Consider the following 26,103-nt stretch of genomic DNA (forward strand, 5'->3'; position numbering starts at 1 on the left):
TACAACGTGAAAAGAGAATTAACTTACTCCTTCTATTAATGTACTACAGTTTCAGGATATTTAAACGTCTATAATGTAGAATAAGAATCAGCCTTGAAATATAGGCTGAAAAACCTGAAATAACAATGATTACGTGTGCCCTGCTATGGAAAAATGCACAAACACTCATGTGCATAAGAAAGCCACAGAAAAAATTCTTCACTTTCACAGAAAAAAAAAAAAACAATTTCATTTCCAATAATGACTTTAAAATAAACATAAAAAGCAAACTGGAGAGTTATAGGTAGCAGAGAGATACTGTCGATCCTGGTAGGCTCTTTTAGTTTGTTTTGTCAAGTTGACGCAAGCTGGAGTCATCTGGGAACAGGAAATCTCAATCAAGAAACTACCGCCATCTTATGGGCCTGTAAGGAAGTCAGTGGGGCACTTTCTTAATTAATGACATGAGTGGGAGGGCCTAGCTTACCATGGGTGGTGCCACCACGGGCACATGATCCTGGGCTGTATAAGAAAGCATGCTCAGTAAGCCATGAGAGCAAGCCAGTAAGCAGAATTTTCCCATGGACTCCGCTTCAGTTCCTACCCTGACTTCACTTCATGATGGGCTGTAGCCTGCTAAGTGAAATAAACCCTTTTGTGACCAAGTTGGTTTTGGTCATGGTGTTTACCACAGTAGCAGAGAGTAAACTAAGACACTGACACATCTACGTTTATTCATAAGAGCAAAGAAATGCAAACAGTTTAGATATCCATCAAAAGGTAAATAGAAAAGGAAAATGTAATGCACATACTGTGGCTGTTTGAATAAAAATGCCCCAGTAGACTCATATATCTGAAAGCTTGGGCCCAGTTGATGTACTTTGAGGTTTCAAAAGCCCACAACAGGCTCAGCTTTTCTGTCTGCTGTCTTTACTTTCTGGAGTATTACTTTTGGATCTCTCATTGAACCTGATGTTCACTGATTCAGCAAGACAAGCCAACCACCAAGCTTCAGGAATCCTTTGCTCCACATCCTCTCCTCCAAGCTCAGTAAGAGACATGCACTGCTGTGCCAGCTTTTCTTGTGCTTGAGCAGCATATACTTTAGTGACTAATACACCTTCTCTGACCCAATTTGTTTTCTTTTCCTTTTCTCTCTGAGACAGTGAGTGGTGTAGGAGTTCCTGCTACTTTCATAGGATAATGAATAAAAAAGAAACTGCCTTGCCCTAGTTGATAGGGCAGAACTTAGGTAGGCGGAGAAGACAGAAATGAATTCTGGGAGAAAGGAGCAGAGAGAGAGCCGCCATGGAGCCACCAGGTCAGACATGCTGGATCTTTCCCAGTAAGCCACGACCTTGTGGTGATATTCCAGATTAACAGAAATGGGTTAAATCAAAATGTCAGAGTTAGCCAATAAGTGGCTAGAGAGAATGGGCCAGGCAGTGACTTACATAAATACAGTTTCTGTGTGATTATTTCAGGTGTAAGGTAGCCGGGCTGTCGGGACAGAACAAAGGGACCCCTTCTCATGCAAAAAGATAGGGTTTCTCTTGGAGCCTATCCTGAAACTAGCTCTTATAGATCAGGCTGGCTTTGAACTCACAGAGATCCACCTGCCTCTGCCTCCCAAGTGCTGATTCAAGGCATGTGCCATCACCACCAAGCCCAATTTACTTTCTTAAAGGGACAAGAAAATATGAATTGTACCCTTAGGCACTAAATTTCTGATTTCTGATTTATACCATTTCCAATTATCTCTCTGTAATTAAACATTTTAAGTATCACAAGATGGCATAAAACTACTATATTATTTTGCTTTACTTATAACCTGATATTCTCAAAAGATGTTTTTTGGAGGGTTGACAGAGGACAAATTTGGGACTTTGGGCAAGTACTTTACCACTAAGCTGCAGCCCCAGCAAAAAAGGTTTCTTGGGTTTGTTTGTTTGTTTGTTTGTTTGAAACCTGGTCTCTCTATGTACCTGGCTGTCCTGAGACTCACTATGTAGGTCTTGAACTCATAGAGATCTGCCTGACATTGCCTCCTGAATATTGAGACTAAAGGCAAAAGTTTTTATTTTATTTTTCCTGGCAAAAGTTTTTATTTATTTATTTTTAACCAGAAACTTAAGTGACTCAAGAACAAATTATTTGGTCATCATAAATATGAGACTTTTTAAATATGTGGTCATTTTTAAAATATTGGCTAATGTTAATCTGTTTTTATAGTCTCATTGTTCGAAACTTACCATCATTATACTCTTGATGATGATATGAAACATGATACCTTCTTGGATATGTTCCTCCTTTTCCAAACTTCTCAAATATAGGGTTATCATAGTCTGTTAAGATATAAAAATGTTATCATTAAAAAAGGAAAATATTTTTAATAGTGAAAAGCATATTTATCATTTTTAATTTTTTTCAAAAATTTTTCCCTCCCAGCTAAAACATGACATAAACATTCAAGCACATAGAATTTGTAGTCTAACCTGAAAACTCCTGATGATTATCCGGGTAACTCTGTGCTCTAGGCATCCGTGACTTTGGATAGTTTTCTCTATAGATAGAAAATGTATGTAAGATTAAATTAAAAGAAGGTATTTAATAAAATGTTTAAAAATTTTTAACCAATATCTGTATTTGTATGTGTGTTAATATCGTGGGGGGGTGGGGGGGTGTGTGGGTGTGTAAAGGAGCTCACATAAGCACTAACATAAAGTTTTAAAAAGAGAAACTTCTTTGAAACACTCATTTAGTACACACAGACAAAAAGTCAAGCTTTTAAAAATCAGCTACTAGCCAGGCAGTGGTGGTGCACTCCTTTAATCCCAGCACTCTGGAGGCAGAGGCAGGCGGATCTCTGTGAGTTCGAGACCAGCCTGGTCTACAGAGCTAGTTCCAGGACAGGCTCCAAAACCACAGAGAAACCCTGTCTCGAAAGAACAAAAAAAAAAAAAAAAAAATTCTTTCTTTTCTTTGGAGGTGGGGTGGGTATGAGTAAACAGAGTAGATTCCCCAAGGCAAGCACTGACAGTCAAGCTTCCTAAGGTATGTGTAGAGGAAATTATAGGTGATTTCCAAACGTGTATCTGGTGTCATAAAGAAGCCTGGAGGAAATAACAAGTGAAGCATCTCATACTAACTGTGCTACACAAGACTGTAAAGAGCAATCAATGTCTTCTGAGAACAAAAGAGGGCGCCCTCACAAATGCACATCATGCATACAAGGAACAAATAAAAAAAAAATTTTTTTTAAAGAAACTGCCAAAACCAAACATGAGAAACTTTGCAACAGTTTCAAGAGCTGTCTTAAAATAAACGTAGTCTAAGTTTGCACTTGCTACAAACAAGATTTTGAAAACCATAAATAGAAAAAAAAACAATAAGACAATGAAGTTATTGAATCTCATGAGATTACAGGATTTATTCACTCCAGGAGCTGTGGCGCACGCCTTTAATCCCTGCACTCAGGAGACAGAGGTAAGTGAATCTCTGTAAGTTCAAGGCTAGCCTGGTCTACAGAGTGAGTTCTAGGACAGACTCCAAAGCTATAGAGAAACCCTGCCTCGAACCAAAAAAATTTATTCACAATATATAAAACTTTACTTAATGCCAGCGTAGACAATTATCAATAAGTTACATTTTTCAGAATGTAGAATAAAAGAATTATTGATAACTCTATATATCAACATGAACTAAAGGGCAGACCAATAATCATAATTACCCATCCAAAGGACTGTCGAGTGATGGACAACTTCCTGAGCCAGAATTTTCAGGGCTGCTTAAAGACAATGGATCCAGCATCTAGGAAAATAAAGAGTTCCACCATGATTCTGCCTGATAACAACCAAAAGTTACTTTAAAAAAAAAAAAAAACTGCTTGTGACATAACATAAACTTCATGCGTTTAAAATATATGATTAATGGCTTCCAGCATATCCAGAAATATACACACTTTCCCCACAATTTCAGAATCCTTTTAGGACCTTCCAAAGAAACTCTGTAACAAACAGCAGTCACTTTGCAGAATTACTCATTTATAAACATTCTGAATAAACAAGCTGTGACTACAAAATTTTTTAAGGCAAAATACAGTTTTTCTATAGTCAAGTAATTGAAGCTGAAATAATTTTGCTTATTAAAAACTGGACAATGGCCCTGTTCAATTGAGATGAACCATACAGTGACTGCTACATTAGATTTAAAATGCTGCAGTATGTGGGCACCAGTGCAGGGTAAGGGCCTAACAGCAACTCCACAAAAACATCTGATTACTACAAACCTGAAGTGTTCTTAAAATGGAATAAACAGTTCACAAACCTCAGCTTCATAAAGTATTTATAATTTCACTCCATCTTTAAATTGCACACTAAGCAGGTAGTGGTGGATCTCAGGAGTTCGAGGCCAGTCGGATATACAGAGTGAGTTCCAGGGCAGCCAGAGCTACACTGAGAAATCCTATCTCAAAAGTTCAAAGAAGTAAAAATAAATAAACAAAATAAAATGTTCATTTTAAAAATCTGAATGATAGTTAATCTAAGATTACAAACCAAATGTGTAATGGATGATCAATATAAGAAAATCAGATTATGGGGCTGGAGAGATGGCTCAGACATTGAGACCACTGGCTGCTCTTCCAGAGGTCTGAGTTCAATTCCCAGCAACCACAAGGTGGCTCACAGCCATCTATAATGAGATCTGGTGCCCTCTTCTGGCCTACAAGCATTCATGCAGGCAGGACACCATACATATAATAAATAAATAAAACCTTAAAAAAAGAAAGAAAATCAAATTGTTTCAGTAATTTTACATACTAATACAAAAAGGCAGATGTAAATTAATGAGAAGCTTCTAATATTTTTTCACTTAAGATAGAGGATTACAGAAAATGTACACACACACACACCCCACCCTAGGTATCTGCCAAATCACACTGGTCCTGATCAGTGTGCATCTTCACATATAGTGAAAAACAGCATCTATCTGGCTTACTTGGTCCATGCTCTCTGGAATGAACTCTCCTTCACTGTTGATGCTAGTGAATGACCCATTCCGGGCGATCTCATGTAGCTCATCTGGAATGTATCCTGGGGGAGGGGAACTTCTATCTCTATTAGTGGTACCTCGAAAAGAAAAATTGTAAGTTTTATTACTGTCAGCAAGGAAACTAATTTTTGTTTCAATTTAATAGGTTATATTTCTAACCACATAAAAATAAATTAGCAAGAATTCTAGTGCTTATAGAAACTTAATCAGAATATTCAGGCTTAGAGCTTTTATAGCCTCTCTAAACTCTAAATTAACATTCTACAACCTCACTCGAATATTCTAATTTATACTAAAGTTTTTCAGACTGATGACAACCATATCATGAACTGATAACAAACAAGAGAAACTTATATTAATGCCACTGCTTCTGAATTTCCAAAGATAATTTGTATCTGCTAGTCTTTGATATAATTTGTTGCTGATATCATGGTATAGTTAAAGGAATAAGGGCTCTGTATTCAGGCACGGCTTAAAGTCTAGGGCAAGTTACCATCTTAGTGTCTTTGGCAACTGGTTTGTTTTACTATCAAAGTACACAGTACTACATCACTTCTTGGTAAGAATGCTATGATGGTAAATTCATTCACCACAAACATATGTTGTGCGCATTTGGTTCCATGATATTCTTTCTGGTCACACTCTTTTAATCTTTAGAAACCTGAAGTGAGATTGCTTCCTAGTCATTGGGGTCCTACTTTATATTTAGTATCCTATATCTTATTTTTTATTACTTAAAACTATGTTCTTGTGGCAAGCTATATTCCTTTCATATTTAAATGTCTTCATAATTTCCCAGGTGTGCTGGCAAACACCTTTAATGCCAGCACCCAGGAGGCAGAGACAGGCAGATCTCTTAAGTACAAAGCCAACCTTATCTACATAGAGTTCCAGATGAACCAGCCTATACAATAAGACTCTGCCCTATCCCTCTCCTCCAAAAACTTCATACTTTAAGAAAAAATGGAGGAGATCCTGACATTCATTTAGATGGTTCGTTTAACTATTCACAACTCTTATGAAACAATAATCTGCCTATTTTTACCTGGTTCATAGGAAATGATACTTTATTAACATAGTTTTCTGCTCTCCTTGCAGGTTTTTTTTAAAGGTAAATAGATACATAAGTGGTGTAAGCATTTAAATTCTATTTAAGTTTAAAGGAAAAGAAGCATATATAAAGGGGCCCTTTATTAAGTAGGGAGAAGGAGCAAGAGAACACCTATTAAACGTGCAGAGACCTCATCTGCTGTCTGAAAAGAAGTGTGGGCTGATTTCAGGGTTCATGTCGGCTTTGTAATAGCTATGGTTACAGTTATAACTGCATCCCTGATATTTCTACTCTTTCTGAATATTCCCTTTTTTAAAAAAAAAATAAAAGAACAATATACTCAACTACTAACTGAGATGGAAGGCAGCTATAAAAGTTTCTCCATCCGATTACCTGACAACACGTATTCTTAACATTGACTGTAATGGGCATATTAATACACTCATAGAAATTCTGCACAATTTTCAGTTTTTGTCTTATCCTGGCACCAAGTCAAATAACAAAAATACTTATTAGTAGGTTAATAATGGAGAATTCAAAATTGCATTTTAACTAGTGCATTTAAGCTTTTTGTGTCTAACAACTGAAACAAAGTGGCTGATTTTACTTCTACAAAGAAAAACTATACAGTTAAAAGCAACTGTGCCTCCAGTTTGAGAAGTGAAGCCTACTTTACAAGTATTCTGTTTGTGGCTTTAATCTACTGCTTCAAAGCAAGGGAAAAGGCACTGGCTTCATAGTGAGAGTGCCAGAATTTGAACTCAGTTCAAATAGTCTTTCACTTTTTTTTAAGTAATATCAAGTACATCTGCATAAGGATAAGCCCTGTCTATTTATGTATCATCTCTGTAGGTCATATCTCTAGTTCTCTGAAACAGACTCACATGAGACAAGACACTTAAAAAGAGAATGATCATAAAGCAGCTTATTCTAGAAAATAAAAGAACATAAAAAAACTCCTCTACTTTCTCACATGCTAATTTAATCTTTTCATTCATTGTTAACACCCTTCTTCTACTGAAGTCATTTCTAGATTTTCACCCAAATGTTTTCCCTTGCCCTGCCTGCTTTCTCTTTACTTACCTGTATCCTCTCTCCTACTTTCCTGTTCAAGGCTACGCCTTCAATACAAGAGTTCATGCTACCTGGAGTGACTCCATTCTATTCCCTATCTGTTAGAAACAGCTGTTCTTTAAGCAACAAACACTTTAATCTTGTCTATTTTTTTAAAATTTTTAATGATAATTTAAGAATTTATCTTGTTAGCCAGGCGGTGGTGGCACATGCCTTTAATCCCTGCACTCGAGGTAGAGGCAGGTGGATCTCTGTAAGTTCAAGACCAGCCTGGTCTACAAGAGCTAGTTCCAGGACAGGCTCCAAAGCTACAGGGAAACCCTGTCACGAAAAAACAAAAAACAAAACAACAACAACAAAAAATTATTTTATTGCCTTTATTTATATGTACATGTGAGTCAACATGTATTCATGTGCATGCCAAGTGCCAGCAGAGACCAGAAGATGGTGTTGTATCCCCGAGACCAAGAGACACAGATGGTAGTGAGCCACCTGACACTGGTGCTGAGAATCAAACACCACTTTTAACCACTGAGTCATCCCTTCAGCTCCTTGTAAATGTCTTTTTTTTTTTTTTTTAATGGCAACAAGCATAGAGGGTTTAAAACACCTCTGCCTACCCAGGCTCAATAAGGCCACCTCACAAGATAGCACACAGGATCCTTATTTCTTTATATCATAGGCTTAAGTATAAGGAATTCATTATTCATGATAAATAAAACTAGATACAAGAAAAAATAACACAATCTAGTTATTCCTAGCCATGTTTATATTGATAGACAGCATACTCTGGCAATACCTAAAACCTTAGAGAACTTAGAAATGAGAGTCCAGTCATAATGTCTTAGTTACTGCCTTTCTTTACTCATATCATTAAAACCTCTTCGAAATTTTACTTGAATTCCTGAATATTAAAATACTCTGTATAAACAAAAATTTTTAATTGGATATAGCTAGTCCTACAATATGTAAAATTAATTTCTCAGGAACAACAGTTAAGACAAAGTAGTTCAAGTATGTGATTGCAGAGAGCACAGAGACAAGGTGCTACTTATCAGGAATATATTTCATGTTACAATACATTAAAAGATGAGAAGGATTTGAGAAATCACTCAATTTCCTTATTCAGACCCTGGCTTTCTCACCTACTACAGATAGCCGCTTTTTCCTCTCTGCACCAAGTTGTGTATTATTCAAATCTTCTGATGATGGTGATGGTTCTGAATTAGTAGCCTAGAAGAGAAAAGAGCAATTAATGCTATTCTTCCTATTTGAGGCTTTCAACTGAACCCTCCTCTCACTACAACACAGCCTAGCTATTCTCCACTCTTGTTGGGACTTTTCAAATCTACTCTTACAAATTTTAATTTACCAGAAGAGTGGCATAAGCCTAATTGGAAGGCGAGAACAAGAAGATCTCTTGCACCCAGGTACAGAAAGGGATGGAGGGAGAAAAACAGGTGGTTGAAGGGAGGAGAGGATGAAGAAGACAAGATATTTCAGGGCCAGTAAGATGGCTTAGCAGGCAAGCGTGCTTGCAGTTCAAACCCTGGAACCAACATGTGGGAAGAAGAAAACTGATCTTCTTCATACATGTGCCTGTGGCAATGTGCACACTTCACCCCATCCACACAAAATAAATGTAAAAGGTAAAAATAAAAAATGGACATTTCAATTCTAACATAATTTTTTGCAAGTTGCCAGTTTCTATTAATTTCACATGTATAATATATTCTTATTTGTAACTCTAACTGTATAGTTTCGGGGGAACAAGGATATTAAGTTACAGTAATGCAAAGTATGTAAGTTCAATCTTGTAAACTAAACTTATAAATTAAATAATTTATAAAACTTAATTTTATAAATTAGAGTATATTAAATGATTACAAGTCTTAAAATCTTCAGTGAGAACTACAACCCCAATTCATACCTGTGTACTTCCGTTCATTACAAGTAATATCTTGAGACTCTTCATGTGAATACTCCGATCCAGCAGCTCCACGGCTTTGTCTAAGTCATCTTGGGTAGTTAACGGAATTACCAGCTGAACAGAAAGATAGAGGAATCATGCAAACATCACATCAGGTCAAGCTCTTCCATGAGCAGCTCCATTACTGGGGAACTGCAAATCTCAAAACACCTTGTACTCTATTACTACAATGACAGTTTAAGGAGTATACACATCTCTGTCCTCTGTTCCAACACCACTTAAAGTCTCAGAAAGAACATAAAGAGTCAAAATATATTTCTTATTAATCCTTACATTCTTCTAGTAAATATAACTAAAAATTAATTTTCTGTGATATTTTACAACTGCTAAATTTAAGGTACAGTAAGTATATTCATGCTAAGAACAGTGAAAGGTAAAAACACACAAATTATATAAAATAAGGTACTCTTTTCACCTGCACAAATAAAATTCTTAGTTCTTTTTCAATAGTAACCACAGATTTATACTCTGTCTGATGTGTTTGCAATGTAACAAACCTTGAGTATCTGTGACAGCTGCCATGGGAAGTAGCATCAGCTACATATCTGCAATCTACAATTCACCTGTATTCATCTCTGGTCCTGGTGACTGACCACTACACTCTAGAACAAGCAAGCCAAATGAACGATCATCTCAGGAAACCCTCAAAGTGACGTCTACTTTCATTAGGACTCACTCATGGCTAAGATGTTATAAAAGACAGAAGCACCCAAGAGGTCTATGAAAAAAAGTAGGATTCACACAATTTACAAAAATCAGAATCTTTTATTTTTTTAAGTAAAAAATTTGTGCAGCTTAAGGAAACTGTCAATGATATAAAAGTATGTATCATTTCAGTAGAAGAAGAACACTGTAAATAAAAGGACATATGCCACACTTACTAACCATCTCTAAAGAGCAGAGCATGTGAGACATATTTAAATGTAAAGTCTACTTAGCTGAGAGTCCTCTGCAGTATAAATCCATGAAGCTAGGATCCCTTCCAGCAGAATACAGCAGAGAGAAGGTCCCTGGCAAATGTTGTTCAGTACGTGAGCACCAGAGATGTGCCCAAACCCAGGAACTACTATGGTATGTAATTATACTCTATAGAGTGTTTTATGAAAACAGTGTCTTTCTTTTTAAGATTGACAGAAGTTTAAGGTCATCCTAAGAAATATAGTGAGTGCCAGGTCAGCCAAAGTTACATGGTAAGATTCTGTCTCAAAATTAGTATGTTTTTTAAAAAGGGAAAGCTGCCAAGTGCAAATATAAACCAAGACTAATTTGAACTCTGTTTACATCTGTCTACTCTCTACTTAAAAGTTTATTACCAATTTCTATTTGCAGCTAGTTTTGTGCTAGTACACATCAACTTAACTCCTCTTGCCTATTGCTGACCAAACACCCTGGGAGAGAGAGGGAAAGGAAGAACGGGTGGACAAAGGGGTTGGAAGGTAGAAAGTCTTTGTTTCCCCGAGAATCGTACTAGGAGATAATGACTCAAGGTCAAGTTATTTCTATGGGAAAAGAATCTAGATAGGTAATTTGGAAAAAGGGGTGAGGGTATGTGAAAACTGCATTATCCAGAGAGCTGCCTTCAGGACAGCTGATAATCATATTCCCTCTACGTCCTTCACCCCGTGCTTACATCTAGAAAACCCCAAGAACCCTAGGCTGGCTGTTGAAAACCTGGCCAGCGTGAACCTATGATACAGCACCCAGAAGACTGGGTAGGACAAATGCTTATGGGTAATAAAACCACAAATGAACTGAAAAGTACAATTTCAAGATATTGCTATAGTACAATACTCGTTACTCTGTTCAGAGATCCTATTTAAGACACAGATTTGTACTTATGAAAGCATGTTCTTCTTGGGACTCCTACCCAGGTCCTGCTGTGGCTCTGTGTCTGTAAGCTGGTGCAGGCAGAAGGGGCTGACACAGGTTGGCTGGTGTTGCTGTCGGCCCTGGAGCTCCCAAAGCAATGAACTATCTGGTATTCAGCACAAAAGTACTCTATGTTGTGAATAAGCAATCAGACTGTGCTACTGTGGTCATGAATTCTGTGCCTTTTATGTTTAAAAGAGTATTTTCTTCAAATACTCTATTAAATACATATGAAGAAAGTGAAAAAAAGTATTTTCCTTTCAGAGCTATTCTGAAATACTTTATTTGCACAGGCTTCATGTATTTTCTCTGCTGAAGTTTTAGGGTGGCCTCTCTGGTCTCTCCATCTCCACCGGTACACCTGCTGTTCACACTGTTCTCAAGCTGTTCCATCTTCTGTTCTTCCCCTGAAACTCTTTGTAGGGCTGGCTTTAAATATTAAATCTCGGTATAAATATTATCTCAGCTAGTTTTTCCTTAATAGTGTAAAGAGGATACTCACAGACCTTTTTTGTATGGGTTTTTTGAGGCAGGGTCTCTATGTAGACCGGCCTGTTCTGAAACTTACTGTGCCTGCCTGCCTCTGCCTCCAACTTGCCCCTACTACCAAGTACTGGGATTAAAGCGGGCACTGCCACTCCCATCTTTGCCTTCTCTTTTATTCATTGTCACAAGAGTTTATGTATTTCCTTAAAAAAAATTTTCAACTCCTCTACTGTCTGCTTCTTCTACAAATCTGTAATGCCTACCCCATAAAAGGCTGCAACTCACAAATCATAACATTAGGCCAATAAAAAGCATTTTCCAAAGATTAAAAAAATTGACTAAAAATTTTAAGATCCCACACAGAGTAAGAAAGTCCAGTTCTTTAGAGATTAGAACTATCTAATACAGTTCTAATCTCAAGATTAAAAGGGTTTCCCAAAAACATAGTGAGCCTCAAGACTATATGTACTGACCCCAACATAAATAACATAGGAAAGGGGCATGAAGAGATGCCTCAGTGATTAAGAGCACTAGTTGTTCTTCCAAAGGACCCAGGTTCCATGCCCAGCATCCACAACTGTCTGTAACTCCAGCTCCAGGAATCTGGTACCCTCACATTGACACACATGCGGACAAAACATCCATGCACAGAAAAATAAATAAAAATATTTAAATATATATAGGAATAAAAAACCATCCAATGATCCTAAGTTTTAATGAAGTTGATTCCCAAAGCTCTATAGGCCCAAGGAAAGTAAATTCACTGCGTACATAGAGTAAAAGGGAAAAAACTAAAGCAGAAAATGGCGAGGTGCTGCCTATCCTGCTACTGTATATTCTCACTCAACTATCTTCACACAAACATGTCACATCAGGCATCTAATGGACCACTCTTTTCCTAGTCACCACATCAAAGTACAGGCTCTTACATGAACACATGAACTGTCCAAAATAAAGACTACTAAAGTGAAATGGCACACATTTACCTCATTGTTGGTATAGTGTAGATCCATAGACTGTCCAAAGGCAACTTTAGACTTAGACCTCAGATCTTCTAGTTTAACTGGTCTGGTAACCTGCAGGATTCTATAGGAAAATAATTTTAAAATATTTTATTTTCTTTGTAATAAACAATATACTTACAACAGTTGTTTCATTATATGAAAAAATTAAGGGCTTGAGAGATGGCTCAGCAGTTAAGAGCACTGGCTCTTCCATAGGACCCAGGTTTAATCCCCAGCACCCACATGACACCTTACAAGTGTCTGTAACTCCAGGGGATCTGACACCTTCACACAGACATACACGCAGAGAAAACACCAGTGCACATAAAAAACACATAAGTTTAGAAAAAGAAAAAAAAGATGAGAGGTGGTGGCACACACCTTTAATTCCAACACTCAGAGGCAGAGGCAGGTAGGCAGATCCCTGTGAGTTTCAGGTCTACCTGGTCTACAGAGCAAGTTCCAGGACAGTCAGGGCTACACAGAGAAACCCAGTCCCAAAAAAATCAAACAATGAAAAAAAAAGTGAAAATTATAACACACTTTTAATAAAATACAAAAAATTATTTCAATATAAAATTTAAAACAGAACCACTAAAATTTGTTCTGTGCTAATTTATAATTTTTAAAAGATTCTCGAAGTTTAATTCATAATCACATAAATACTAAAAACCAGTGTAAAGCATCCACTTAGGAAAGTGAATTTAATTAACTATGTGACATATTTGTAACAGAATGCAGTGAAATTGATAAGAATAGTTAAGTTATCCATTCTGTGGAGATCAAATTTGATTTCTGGATCCTTATTAATTCAACATTTTAGCATATTGACTATCTAAGCAACTCTAAGACTCTAAGGGACTGAAGTGAAATAAAATTATGATATTTGCTTCTATTCCTGAGGCATGGCCGGCGCAGAGAACATGCACTAAGTCTAGAGAGAACCGTGTTAGATTAGCTTCTCAGGGGAGAAGCCACTTCCGTGCTCACTTTTTATAGTATTAGGGCATATCACATACAAAATCCAGAGCTGAGGAAACGGAAAAGCTAGCAAAGACCCAGAAAGTAAGGTCAAACAGGGAATACATTACTAGACAATAGGTTTTAGTTTGTTTGTTCGTTTGGTGTGGTTTGATTTTTGGTTTCTCAAGACAGGATGTCTCTGTGTTCTGGAACAGCTCTGGCTGTTCTGGAACTTGCTTTGTAGAGCAGGCTGGCTTTGAACTCACAGAGATCCACCCGCCTCTGCCTCCTGAGTGCTGGGATTAAAGGCATGCACCACCACCTCACAGCTTAGATAAGAGTTTTACAGTTTGTCAAGTACACTTTTTTCCCCCATTATCTCTGGTGAATTGTATTCACATCTTCGAGTTATATGACTTATGAGCCATTTTAAATTCTTTAAGACTAACAAGCCTTCATTAACATCATGAGTCACTAATAACAACAACAACAAAAATTGTACCTCCTATTAGATCTTTTTGTCAGTTATTTCGCCCTGAGGTACAAATACTAGTCGGACAGCAGGCATAGAAGGCTAGGCTTACAATCATGCAGTCACCATTCCAACTCACTGTACAACATTATTAACAAAACACATGTCATGGCATTGAAATCTCTTGAGAACACTCAAAAATTGAACTCAATAAAAATAAAAGAGTAAAATTTTAAAGTGTGTAGTATGAGACAATTTTATTTACTTCCCGATATTGCAAAGCAAGCACATTCAGTATTTCCAATGGTCAGCAGGCACCTGACATATTCTATTTCTCTTCAGTCTAGGTGAGTGTCACACATTACCAAAGACTATTCCATTTTTAATTTTAAAATCACAAAACTTCATTCAGATCTAAAAAGAATCTTTAATAGCTTAGCTGGAACACATGTTTTATTATATGATTTAATTGATGTGTAACATTTCCTTACTTACCTTTTTTCTCCTCTGTGTTCAAATTTGACTCGGACATCGTTCTATAATAAAATGAACATATTAGTTATTAGCCTACTCATTGGACACAGAGCACAAGAGAGGGGGTTTTATTTTCAAAGTATAATTCTAATCACCTGATGTCTGTCAAAAAGCTGAAGTGAGACTACACTGTCAGATCTGACAATAAGGAAAGAGCACCAATGTACTCGAATGACCTGAACCCAAGGACATACAGAATGCTATACTATAGATCTTCTTCATCTGTATGTTTCAAGGCTTCTGAACATATGCTTGTTGTTTGGCTTGGTTTATCCTTATTAAATTCAGAACTTTCTCCTTTTTTCTTAAAGGAAGTACTTTAAAGCTTCTTTTCTGAATGTTCAATTTGTCAGTCTCTTTTTTCTCATATTTCAGTAGTCATTCCCATAAGTTAAATAGCTTTTAAGTAACAAACATGGATACAACACACACAGAGGTAGAATTCCTGTCCTAAGAAAAGTAGGGCAGGATAGTGTGAGATTTCACTGTGCTACTTCAAATGGCATGAAATTTAAAACTTATGATCTGCTTATCTATACAATATCATACCTGTTATTTTCTGACCTAAGCCAACCATGAGTAACTGAAACTATGGGAAGTAAAAACAGACATAAGAGAAACTCTAAAATTCTACTTCCCATGCTTTCCACCTCATACTAATCTTGTTTATGGGAATCAAAATCATCACATTTCTAAGTATCCAGAAGAGACTTCTGGGAAAATAAATTGTTTATCTTAGATGCTTGAAGAACAGGTGAAATAAAAACTTATGCAATTATCATATAGCTTTTAAACCATGTATTCATTTTTTGTTATTTCAATATTCTACCTATACACAGCATTTACACTGTATCACATTAAATGTTGTAAATAAGACAAAATTAAAAAAGCAAACATACCAGATAATTTATTAAAAACAACATTTGATTTAAAGTATAAAAGAAGTCTTTACAAGATCAGGCTATGAAATGAAAGTTATGAAACAACAAAATATACTTATTAAAATATTACTGATCTTGGGACTAGAAAGATGGTGCAGTGGTTACTACATATTGGTCTTGCAGAAGATACAAGCTCAACTTCTAACACTCATGTCAGACAGCTCACAACCACCTCCAACTCCAGCACTAGGGAAGGGGTTCCAGTACTGCTGATCTCTACAGACACCTACAATTTCATCCACATACCCACACAGACACACAAATACACGTAATTTAAAAATAATAAAAATGAAATATTTTAGGCATTATTGAAATAGATACCTGTTTTTTTGGTGATGAAGGTTTTGTTTTTCTGGTTTCCTGTAAAGATAATGCTGGCCGACTAGCCTTATGAAGGACAGCCAAATCTTGCATGATTGAATTCAAAGCTTGCTGATCATCTAGGTATTTTTTAAAAGAACACATACACAAAACTGTAATTTCAACATATATTCATCATAGACAAGAAGCAAAATTTATAATGTAATTGAGTTTAAAGATGAATTAGCTGGACTAGAGAGATAGCTCAGCAGTTAAGAGGGCTTGCTACTCTTCCAGAATGTTCAAGTTTAGTTCCCAGTACTCCACTGAGCAGCTTACAACCTCCTGTGACTCTAGAATCCTGTACACTCTTCTGGCCCTTATGGCCACCTCCAAACATGTGGAACATACTCATAGATTATATAAATTTGTTGCTGCTGTTGCTGTTGGAGACAGGGTCTCTCTATGTAGCCCTGGCCGTCCTGGAACTCATTATGTATATCAGGCTGGCTTTGAATTCACAGGGATCAACCTGCCAAATGTTGTGTTATAAGTAAATACAAAATACCACCTCTGAGAACAGCTAATATCAATCTGTGTAAGACTCAAGTTCAACATAAACTAAGTATCCACACATGAGACATTTATTTTTGTTTTAAATATTTTACTTGTTATTTTATATTATTTCTATTACTTTTAACTGAGTGTATGTATGTGTTTGTGTGTGGATAAGTATATATGAGTGCAGGTGCCCATGGAGGCCAGAGGTAGAGGTGTTAATCCCCTAAAGCTGTGCTCTTCGCTGCTGAGCTCTCTCCAAGCCCTCTATACATGAGACATTTGTAGGGAAAGGAAATGCCATTCTAATTCATTTACTGATGTGACACCTTGCATCAAAACAGCTCAGCTGGAACAAATTCTTTTCTATGACTCCCAAACGAAACATCGGGCATCAGAAACCTTACTAAAAGTGAGTAAAAATATAAACCTTATGTAAACATTTTCCTTTAGCATTTATATATTAAAAACACAGACTTCACTTTAGAGATGTGTTCCTAGATGTGATACTTAGAACTATCAGAAAAGTTCTCTCTGGACACTGCCTACTAATGCTCTGAGGGTTCTCTCAAACTTCTCCCAAAGAGTACAAACATAAAAGTATTTATCAGGCTGGAGAGATGGCTCAGTAGTTCAGAGCACTACTTCCAGAGGACCAGGGCTCAATTCCCAGCATCCACATGGCAGCTCACAACTGTCTGTAACTCTAGTTCCAGGGTTTCTGACACCTTCACAGACATACATGCAGACAAAATATCAATGCACATAAAACAAACACATAAATTATGAAAACAAACAAACAAATAAATTGAAATATTTCTCAACAAAGACCAATAACAATGTGGAGCTGAAGAGATGGCTCAGCAGTTAAGAGCACCAGCTCTTCCTGCAGAGGAGTGGGGTTCCATTCCCAGCACCCACACAGTAGCTCACAATTGTAACTCCAGACAATTCCATAACCTCTATTATCCACTGTAGGCACCAGGCACAAAAAATTTTTATTTAAAATCAAAAATATAAAGTAAATTCATTTCTTAGAAAACAGAGGCCAGCCAGGAAGTGGTGATGCTGCCTTTAATTCCCCCCCCCACACACACACACAAAAACCAACAAAAACAGAAACAAAAAGTTAGGATCCTTAATCCCACACTGGAATGAGAATCTAGTACTTAAATGTACCTATCTTGTTCTGCTTATTTTGATTAAAAAAAAATCTTTAGCACTTGAATTTAGGCATTTTTATATACTCAGTAACACAGTGGCCAAATAAATATCTATAAAATCTCTTTTCATGCCCACATATATTTTTATTTCCATGTTAAGCAAACAAATACTTTTTATTATATATAAAAAAGGAAAAGATCATTTAACAAAATTCAGGTCTTAAGAAGGTCCTGCCAAGGTGGAACCTGGAGATTCTGACAAGACAGATGAGAGCTAACAATTCCACAAACTACCAAACATAGTGTGCACACACTAACTAGAAAGGGACTGTCTTAACAACTCTAGTTAGGAATGCCTGTGATAGCCATGGGATGCTAGGCAGATGAGACAGGTAACAGGTGCCAGAAGGGTCATGGATTGATCCAACAGGGGGTGAAAATATCTTGAGGATCACAGACTAAGCACAAGCACAAAAAAGAAGCAGATGTTTGACACCTGCACTCAATTGAGCATAAAAACAGAAAAGGGTTGGGAATTAATTTCAAATAACTTTTATTAGGAATGCGTATAGGAATGTCAGGCATGGGGGCACACACCTTTAATCCCAGCGCTCAAGAGGCAGAGGCAAGGAAGATCCTTGAGTTTGAGGGCAGCCTGGTATAGAAAGTGAATCCCAAGGACAGCCGGAGCAATACAGAGAAGCCCTATGTCTAAATAATAACAAACAAACAAACAAATACTGAATTTTGAAATGATAGATTGTATACATATTCATTATATATTAGTATTCTCAAAAAAATTCAAGTATCTGTGATTCCCATTTTGTGTGTGTGTGTGTGATTTCTTTGTTTTAAGACAGGGTTTCATTATGTAGCCTAGAATTTTATGTAGTCCAGAATGGCCTTGAACTCAGAGATCCCCTCTCCCATGCTTCTCAGTGCTGGAACTAACTACATGCTCCAAGACATCCATCCAGCTTGTGATGGCCATTTTTATTTTATTTTATTTTATTATTATTATTATTTTATTTTATTTTATTTTTTTTTGGTTTTTCGAGACAGGGTTTCTCTGTGGTTTTGGAGCCTGTCCTGGAACTAGCTCTTGTAGACCAGGCTGGTCTCGAACTCACAGAGATGATGGCCACTTTTAAACAGTCATGACTGTCTGTGAATACTCCAGTATGTATTTTTTGTTTGTTTGAAATAATAATTATACCATTTCCCCATTCCTTTTATGTATCTTTAGGCAATGACTGTTCTTTGTCTTGTAACTAGAGTGTATAGTGTTTCAGAAGGGTTATAAAGACCAACTTAATATATAAGTCACAATGCAAATGAAAGAAACAAAAGTGAGATGCAAACAGGAGTCAGTAAAAGTGTGCCCGATTTGGAGCTACCAGAGACCTACTTAGAGTGGAGAACCTGGACTATCAGGGGACACTGAGTTCAAGGCTACAAAGAAGAGGAAGAAGAATTTTAAAAGTGATAATGTGAAGCTTTGGTTTACACACCTAACCCAACCTTACAAAGAGTGAGAGTATGCTGAGCCCTCAAAAACTAGACTTTCTAAATGTCTTTTTAACCTCTACAATCTGTGTGTGTGTGTGTGTGTGTGTGTGTGAGATACTTCTCCCTAAGCCTTAAAATCCATTAAGTAAAATGCTAGCTAAATCTCCTATATTACAGGTATCAATCTACTATATCATAAATTTCTAAATAAATTTATAAGATAAATATGTTCTCCCTCATCCTATTCTTTAGTCATAAATATTTTAAATGCTTTTAACTTAAACTTACCCATTATGACGACCAGCTTAATAATTTGGAAATTAGGAAAATGGTTCTCCCATCAACATTATTTATTGCCTGAAAAGGAAAGAAGATGGACACATTAATTAATAACAACCAGAAGAGGTAACCACAAAAAGAAAAATAACAGTATAACTGACACTAATGAAGGATATGTGTGTGTACACTAGAAATAATTTCTGAGTTTTTCAGAATACCTAACATTAGGACCTGATTGTGTAGGTACCCTGCCCCAACACACTACACTTCCAGGATCCAAAAAAAGCAGGTGATCAACACCAAGCATATTGTTTGTATAAACAGCTCAGATACAATGAGCCCTTATCACAACCCTCCTCAAATCTCAGCTCCCAGGTGGCATTTTGTAATCAGGCCTTTCTAACAACGTGCGGTCTTCCTGCCACATAAATTCTTTTCTATGAAAACAGTAACAGAAAAATAATACATTGTTTTAAAGAAACTTGCATAAAGAATAATTATAACTGTTGCTTGGCATAAATTTTATAGCAATATAATTTGTATAACTGTAAGGAGAGAGGAAAGATACAATTATATATGTGTTTGTGTATGCTCTTGCAAGTAGGTTGGTATCAAATCAACAACAGTTTGAGTTCTAAAGATAAACCACCAAAAAGCAAATATAAAATAGAGCAAAAGAGACAAAAACTTAAAACAGCACACTGCAAAACATATACAAAAAGAAGGGAGAAAATGAGAAGAAAATGTGACCCACAAAAACACAGAAATAACATATACCTTATATAAATTATATAAGATATAAATAGAATAAAAACAAGTTAAAAGTAAACAGATTAAAAACAAACTCTAATTTGTAAACAGACAAATTTTAAAACCAAAGGCAGGCCAGCCTGGGCTACACAGTGAAAAAAAAATTCAATAAAAGACTAGCAAACATAACCTAGTACATAAAAGAAGGGTTACAGGGGCTATAGATGGCTCGGTGGTTAAGAGCATTTTCTGCTTTTGCGAAGGACCCAGGTTCATTTCCCAGCACTCATGTGGTGGCTCACAACCATCCCTAACTCCAGCTCCAAAGGATCTGACACCTTCTTCTGACATCCCTGGTGGCCAGGGAGGTATACTGTGTACATACATACTTACTTACATACATACATATATGCTGGAAAAACTCATATACATAAATCTTTCCTAAAAATTTTAAGAGATTATATAGCATGACTAGATGAGATATATCCAATAAAAACAAAGTAGATTCAACACACAAGAGTCAATACAACAAACTGCACTAGTGGAATAAAGGATAAAATCCACGGCAGCACCTCACACCAACAGGTCAGAAAATTCAACCCCCTTTAGCACAGTGAGAATACCAACATCAGCGGTTTCACTGTCTTTGTTCTAGTTGTTTTTACTCGCTTCCAGTCAGTTCTATTTGTATATATTAACAAATGATATTGTGGAAAAGAAATTAATTCTACTGTCAATAACATAAAAAGAAAAGTGTGCAGGAATATACTTAAATTTAAAGCTTGTATAGTAAAAACTAAAAAAACACTGTTGTGTGAAATTACACTTAAAGTCTGAAGTGATGACACACGCATCTAATCCTAGCACTGGGAGGCAGAGGCAGGTGGGATCTCTGAGTTCAAGGCCAGCTTGGTCTATACAGTAAGTTCCAGGACAATCAGGGCTACACATTGAGAACCTGTCTCACACACACACACACACACACACACACACACACACACACACACAAATTAGATGCACTCTCTTTCAAAATTCTAATGGTCATTTTTCAAACATGGAAAAGCTAATCCTCAAATTCATATGGCACTCCAAGTGGGGCAAAAGAATTAAACAATTTATTGAAAAGAAAAGTGAGGGGACTTACACTCGCTATCTTTAAACTTGTTACTATAATCAAATAGTGCAGAGCTGGACAGGTCAGTGGGGTAGGACTGAGTCCACAAGTAAACCCACACCAGGGTCAACTGAGTTTTCACAAAGACATCACAGCGATTCAGTGTACAAGCTAATTTAATATAATCTTATAAGTGAGTATATCTATTTCTTTATAGCCTTAGGTTAGGCAACTTTCTTAAGTATCTTATGATACCATAATCACAAACCATTAAGATCAAATCATAATGATAAGTAATACTAGAAAAATAAATTGTACTTCCACCAAAATTTTTTAAAGTTCCGCAAAAAATGACATGAAAATAATAAAAAATAACCCCAAGGACAGGAGAAAATAAACTATTTTATTATATATTAATATGTATTTATTTAATATATAATATTAATAAATTTACTTATTTATATAAATTTATATCTAATAAAGGTCTACTTTTTATATAATATACATTATATAAAAAATCATTATAACTCAACAATAAGATAATCCAATTAAAGGATGGACAAAGGATTTCAATAGAGATTTTTTCCAAAGAGGATACACAAGGGCAGAAGCACCTAGATAATGTTGAGTATCATGAATTCATCAGGAAAATGGAGACCAACAGCAAAGTGCCAGCCCACTTCACTTCAGTAGGACAGACATGGGCAAAAAGACAACGTGAGTGGTGGTGGAAATGTGCACAGCAGGAAATCACCATTTCCACTTTACACATACATACAACACTTGAAAACAGAAGCACACAAAGTCTGTTCACTTGGCTAGGGAGACAGCTCAGTCAATAATGCACTTGTCACGAGCATGAGGACCTGAGTTCAATTCCAAGTCACATACAAAGTTAGTCACAGAGTCTGCTGGCTCGCCAACCTAGCTTAATCTAAGAGCCCCAGGTCCAAGTGAGGAATTGTCTCAGAAGACGAAGTTGGGGTGGGGGTGGTGTGAACAGAAAAGAAAACCAAAGTGGACAGCTCCTGAGGAAGAACATCCAAGGTTGAATCTGCTCTCTACACACATGTGCATGAACACATATACTCACATTAACAAATAGAGACATCATTTTTTAAAGTATCACATGGGACCTGGGGAGATGCCCAGTTCACAAAGTTGCCACACAAGCATGAAGAACCAGAATTCAGAAGTGCAGCACCCACACAAAACAACAAAAAGCTAGGCATGAGCCGGGCGGTGGTGGCGCACGCCTTTAATCCCAGCACTTGGAGGCGGAGGCAGAGGCAGAGGCAGAGGCAGGCGGATCTCTGTGAGTTCGAGACCAGCCTGGTCTACAAGAGCTAATTTCAGGACAGGCTCCAAAACCAGAGAAACCCTGTCTCGAAAAACAAAAAAAAAAAAAAAAANAAAAAAAAAAAAAAAAAAAGCTAGGCATGACAGCAGTGGTTCCCAACCTGTGAGTCACAACCCCTCTGGGAGCCGAACAACTTGCATATTAGATATTTGGGAACCTGCATATTAGATATCTTGCATATCAAATACTTGCATTACAATTAATAAAGTAGTATAATTACAGTTGTGCAGCAACAACAGAATAATTTTATGGTTGAGGGTCACTACAACATGAAGAACATATTATAAAGGGACCTTGACAGGCTGTCCTATAACTATGTAATCATTTATTCTCTAACTTTTGGCAAAGACTGATATAAAAATAAAATCAACATAAAAAGTACCACAACTACTACACTTATCACCACCATAATTAGCATTGTATATTATATAATCACCCACTTTAAAAAGAAGGATGTTTAGCTTCTAGTTACCTGCCACCTGCACTGTCTCCTCCTGCACCACTCAGGACAGGCTACAACCTTCGGGGAGTAAACAAGCTCCTTTTCTGTGGTATGCGTGGTCACACACAGTTTCTGGAAGGCAGTGGAGATTATTGCTAGGCAGAGCATGAATTCTATGGAGAAAGTGAGCTGTAGAAATTCACTGCTACTCCACCAAGAAGCCCCAGGAGAGTGGATAACCTGAACACTGAGCTAAAATTTTACAAGAGCTCAGGCCTGGGCAGAGTAAACCTCAGTGTGTTTCTTTTATAATGCTTCAGTGTTACTAGACTGAAATCCCTGCTTCCTGTTTCTTTCATTCCCCCCTTCTTCCAAGTACATACTCCAAACACTGAAATTTTCAAGTAGAATTCTGAAGTAGAATTCAGAAGTGGGTTTAGGTTTTCTGCATCATTTCTGCAACTGATTTTTAAAACTCTTCTTTTGTAACCCTACTAGATGCCTTCTGGTTTTTGTTTTGTTAAACTAAATTAACATGGCTTGAATGAACTGTCCTGGTTACACACAATCCAACCAATGTGACCTTAAGTTTATAGAGGAATTTAAGTACAGTGCTGGCCTGGCCTGGTGCTACAACCCTTCAGAGGCAGGCAGATCTCTATGAGCTTGAACCACCCTGGTCTCATTGCAAGTTCCAGGCCTGCCACGACTATAAACTGAGACCCTGTCTGGGGTAAAAAACAAACAAACAAACAAACAAACAAAACACGTGTGTGTGGTGTCACCACAATAGTATGAGTACGTAGAGCAACTTATTACTCTGGCGGAGAAAGAAGGCACTCAAGTTCTGGGCTAGCCTTTTGATGACAGACAGTATACTACCATCCAACCAGACTGCTGATGACTTTGTGAGGAGGCTGGATATTTGACTGCTGTCCACTATACTGAAGGTCTTGGGAGAGCACCAGTGCTTGGGCCTAGCATTCAATAAAGGTGGAATGAAATAAGAAGATGCAAGTATAATTCATTAGTGCAATTCATAACAACAGGAGAATGAAGATTTTAATAACAAACAACTTTTGCATCTGGAGACGTACTATCCTTAAATGTGGCATCACTGCAAAGATTCCAGTGGTCACAGAAATAACTACTGTTTCAATAAACCTGGGGTGTCAGCTGCCACTGACCTAAAGTGGAACTTCAGGTAAAACTTAATTTGTTGTGCATAATTAGCCAGTGTGTCAGCCTGCTGAATGTGGCTATTGACGTTTCCATGGAAACGCTAAAGTCGAATTTCATCAGCCACAAGTTTGAGTGACTTGCAACCTATGTTTAGATTATGACCCATCTATTTAGACACTAGCAAAAGTTATCTGCTGTTCAATGTTTAAAATGTACTAATTTCTTTATCAATTGACCTTTCCTGAAATCAAATTGCTCTGAGTTATGTCTTTAAGTGTACCATTGTGCCAGAACCTTACCAATACATATGAAATTTAGAAATATAGGCACCAAAATACTCAGCATACCAAGTCTTATGATGATTATTTAAAGACTTTATATGCTCATTCTGTGCTGTTATGAGAAACTTCCATTTTGAAAATCTACTTTGTTGCCGGGCAGTGGTGGCGCACGCCTTTAATCCCAGCACTCGGGAGGCAGAGGCAGGCGGATCTCTGTGAGTTCGAGGCCAGCCTGGTCTACAAGAGCTAGTTCCAGGACAGGAACCAAAAGCTACGGAAAAACCCTGTCTTGAAAATCAAAAAAAAAAAAAAATCTACTTTGTTACATAGAAGTACACATCTTCAATAATGTCTCCAAACAAAAAGCCTATATAGTTCTGGGCATGGTAATGCACGTCTTTAATCTCAGCACTTAAGAGGCAGACGTAGAAGGATCTCTATAAATTTGAGACCAATCTAGTCTACAAAGAAAGTTCCAGAAGAGCAAGGTCTACATGGTGAGACCCTGTCTCATGGTGGAGAAAAAGCTTATAGTATGTTTGCACTCAGACTGGAAGAGGGCTATTAAATATTTTTATTAACTGTCGTAGTGGTGGTTTGAATGATAATGCCCCCTATATACCCATAGGGAGTGGCACTATTATGAAGTGTGGCCTTATATGAATATGTGTGGCCTTGCTGAAGGAAGTATGCCACTGGGAGTAGGCCCTGAGGTTTCAGAAGCTCAGGTCAAGCCCAATGTCACTCTCTCTTCCTGCTGCCTGCTGATCCAGATATAGAACTCTCAGCTACCTATCCAGCACCACAGCAACCTGTATGCTGCCATGTTTCCCACCATAAGGATAATAGACTAAACCCCTGAACTGTATACCAGCCCCAATTAAATGTTTTCCTTTGTAAGAGTTATTGTAGTCATGGTGTCTCTTCACAGCAATAGAAACCCTAAAACAGCTATCTTTATCTTGTGCAGATTGTGTTGAATATGCTCTTCAATTTAGTAAATATTTTTAAAGGTAGAAATGAATAGTAGCTAATTAAATTATTTTATATTTTAAGATTAAAATATAATTACATCATTCCCTCTTCCCTTTCCTCTGTCCAAGTCTTCCCATGTAACATCCCTCCCCTTTTATGATTCATGGCCTTTTAAAATAGTTGAGTGTACATGTGCATGTGTGTGTGCATGCACGCGTGTGTGTTCATATTCCTATATACAACCTGCTCAGTCTGTATATATTATTTGTATGACTGTTTTGTATTGGATAACTACTGGGAGTGAAACTGAACCAAGAATTTCTCAGAAACCCAGATGAAAGGACAAAAGGAATGTTAGTTCTGAATCCTTGTAGAAGACTAGACTTGGCCAGACCAGTCTGGGTATAAGAACAAGTATTTAGAATGCTGTTAGGGATTGTGCTGGTTTAGCAGAGTAGAGAATTAGGTTCTCCTCCAAGATCTATGATTTCACTAGCCCTGAGTAGCTGGTTAGGTTTCCAGTACATGAGTTTCTATTTGTTGAGTTGGTCTTAAATCCAATTAGAGAGCTGTTGGTTACCACCAACGTATGTGTGTCACTACTGCATCCTTAGGGTAGTCATACCATGCTGGCTGTTGTCATGGTTCATAGACACTGGTAGCTAAATTGTTGGGGGTCTTTATGGAGGGGTTTGATATTTGGTTGGTTGGTTTGGTTTTTCAAGATAGGGAATCTCTGTGTAGCCCTGGCTGTCCCAGAACTCACTTGGTAGAC

At 37.1% G+C, this 26,103-nt stretch overlaps 1 protein-coding gene across 2 annotated transcripts in view; it reads right to left on the bottom strand.

Annotated features, from left to right (window-relative positions):
* Window positions 1-26,103, bottom strand: part of Map3k2 (mitogen-activated protein kinase kinase kinase 2) — an 82,222-nt gene that overhangs the window by 19,841 nt on the left and 36,278 nt on the right. For both annotated transcript variants that reach the window (XM_050134936.1, XM_050134937.1), the window contains exons 2-11: window positions 19,234-19,302; window positions 15,737-15,855; window positions 14,436-14,476; window positions 12,488-12,587; window positions 9,087-9,200; window positions 8,302-8,389; window positions 4,978-5,108; window positions 3,710-3,789; window positions 2,475-2,542; window positions 2,232-2,324 (exon numbers count right to left, since the gene is read on the bottom strand). In XM_050134936.1, coding sequence (XP_049990893.1) covers window positions 2,232-2,324; window positions 2,475-2,542; window positions 3,710-3,789; window positions 4,978-5,108; window positions 8,302-8,389; window positions 9,087-9,200; window positions 12,488-12,587; window positions 14,436-14,476; window positions 15,737-15,855; window positions 19,234-19,237 — 838 coding nt within the window. In that variant the 5' untranslated portion in view covers window positions 19,238-19,302. The remainder of the gene's footprint in view (window positions 1-2,231; window positions 2,325-2,474; window positions 2,543-3,709; window positions 3,790-4,977; window positions 5,109-8,301; window positions 8,390-9,086; window positions 9,201-12,487; window positions 12,588-14,435; window positions 14,477-15,736; window positions 15,856-19,233; window positions 19,303-26,103) is intronic.

This window comes from Alexandromys fortis, unplaced genomic scaffold (assembly GCF_014885135.2).
Source record: "Alexandromys fortis isolate MF-2015 unplaced genomic scaffold, M_Fortis_MF-2015_v1.1 scaffold_25, whole genome shotgun sequence".
NCBI classification, from domain to species: Eukaryota; Metazoa; Chordata; class Mammalia; order Rodentia; family Cricetidae; genus Alexandromys; species Alexandromys fortis.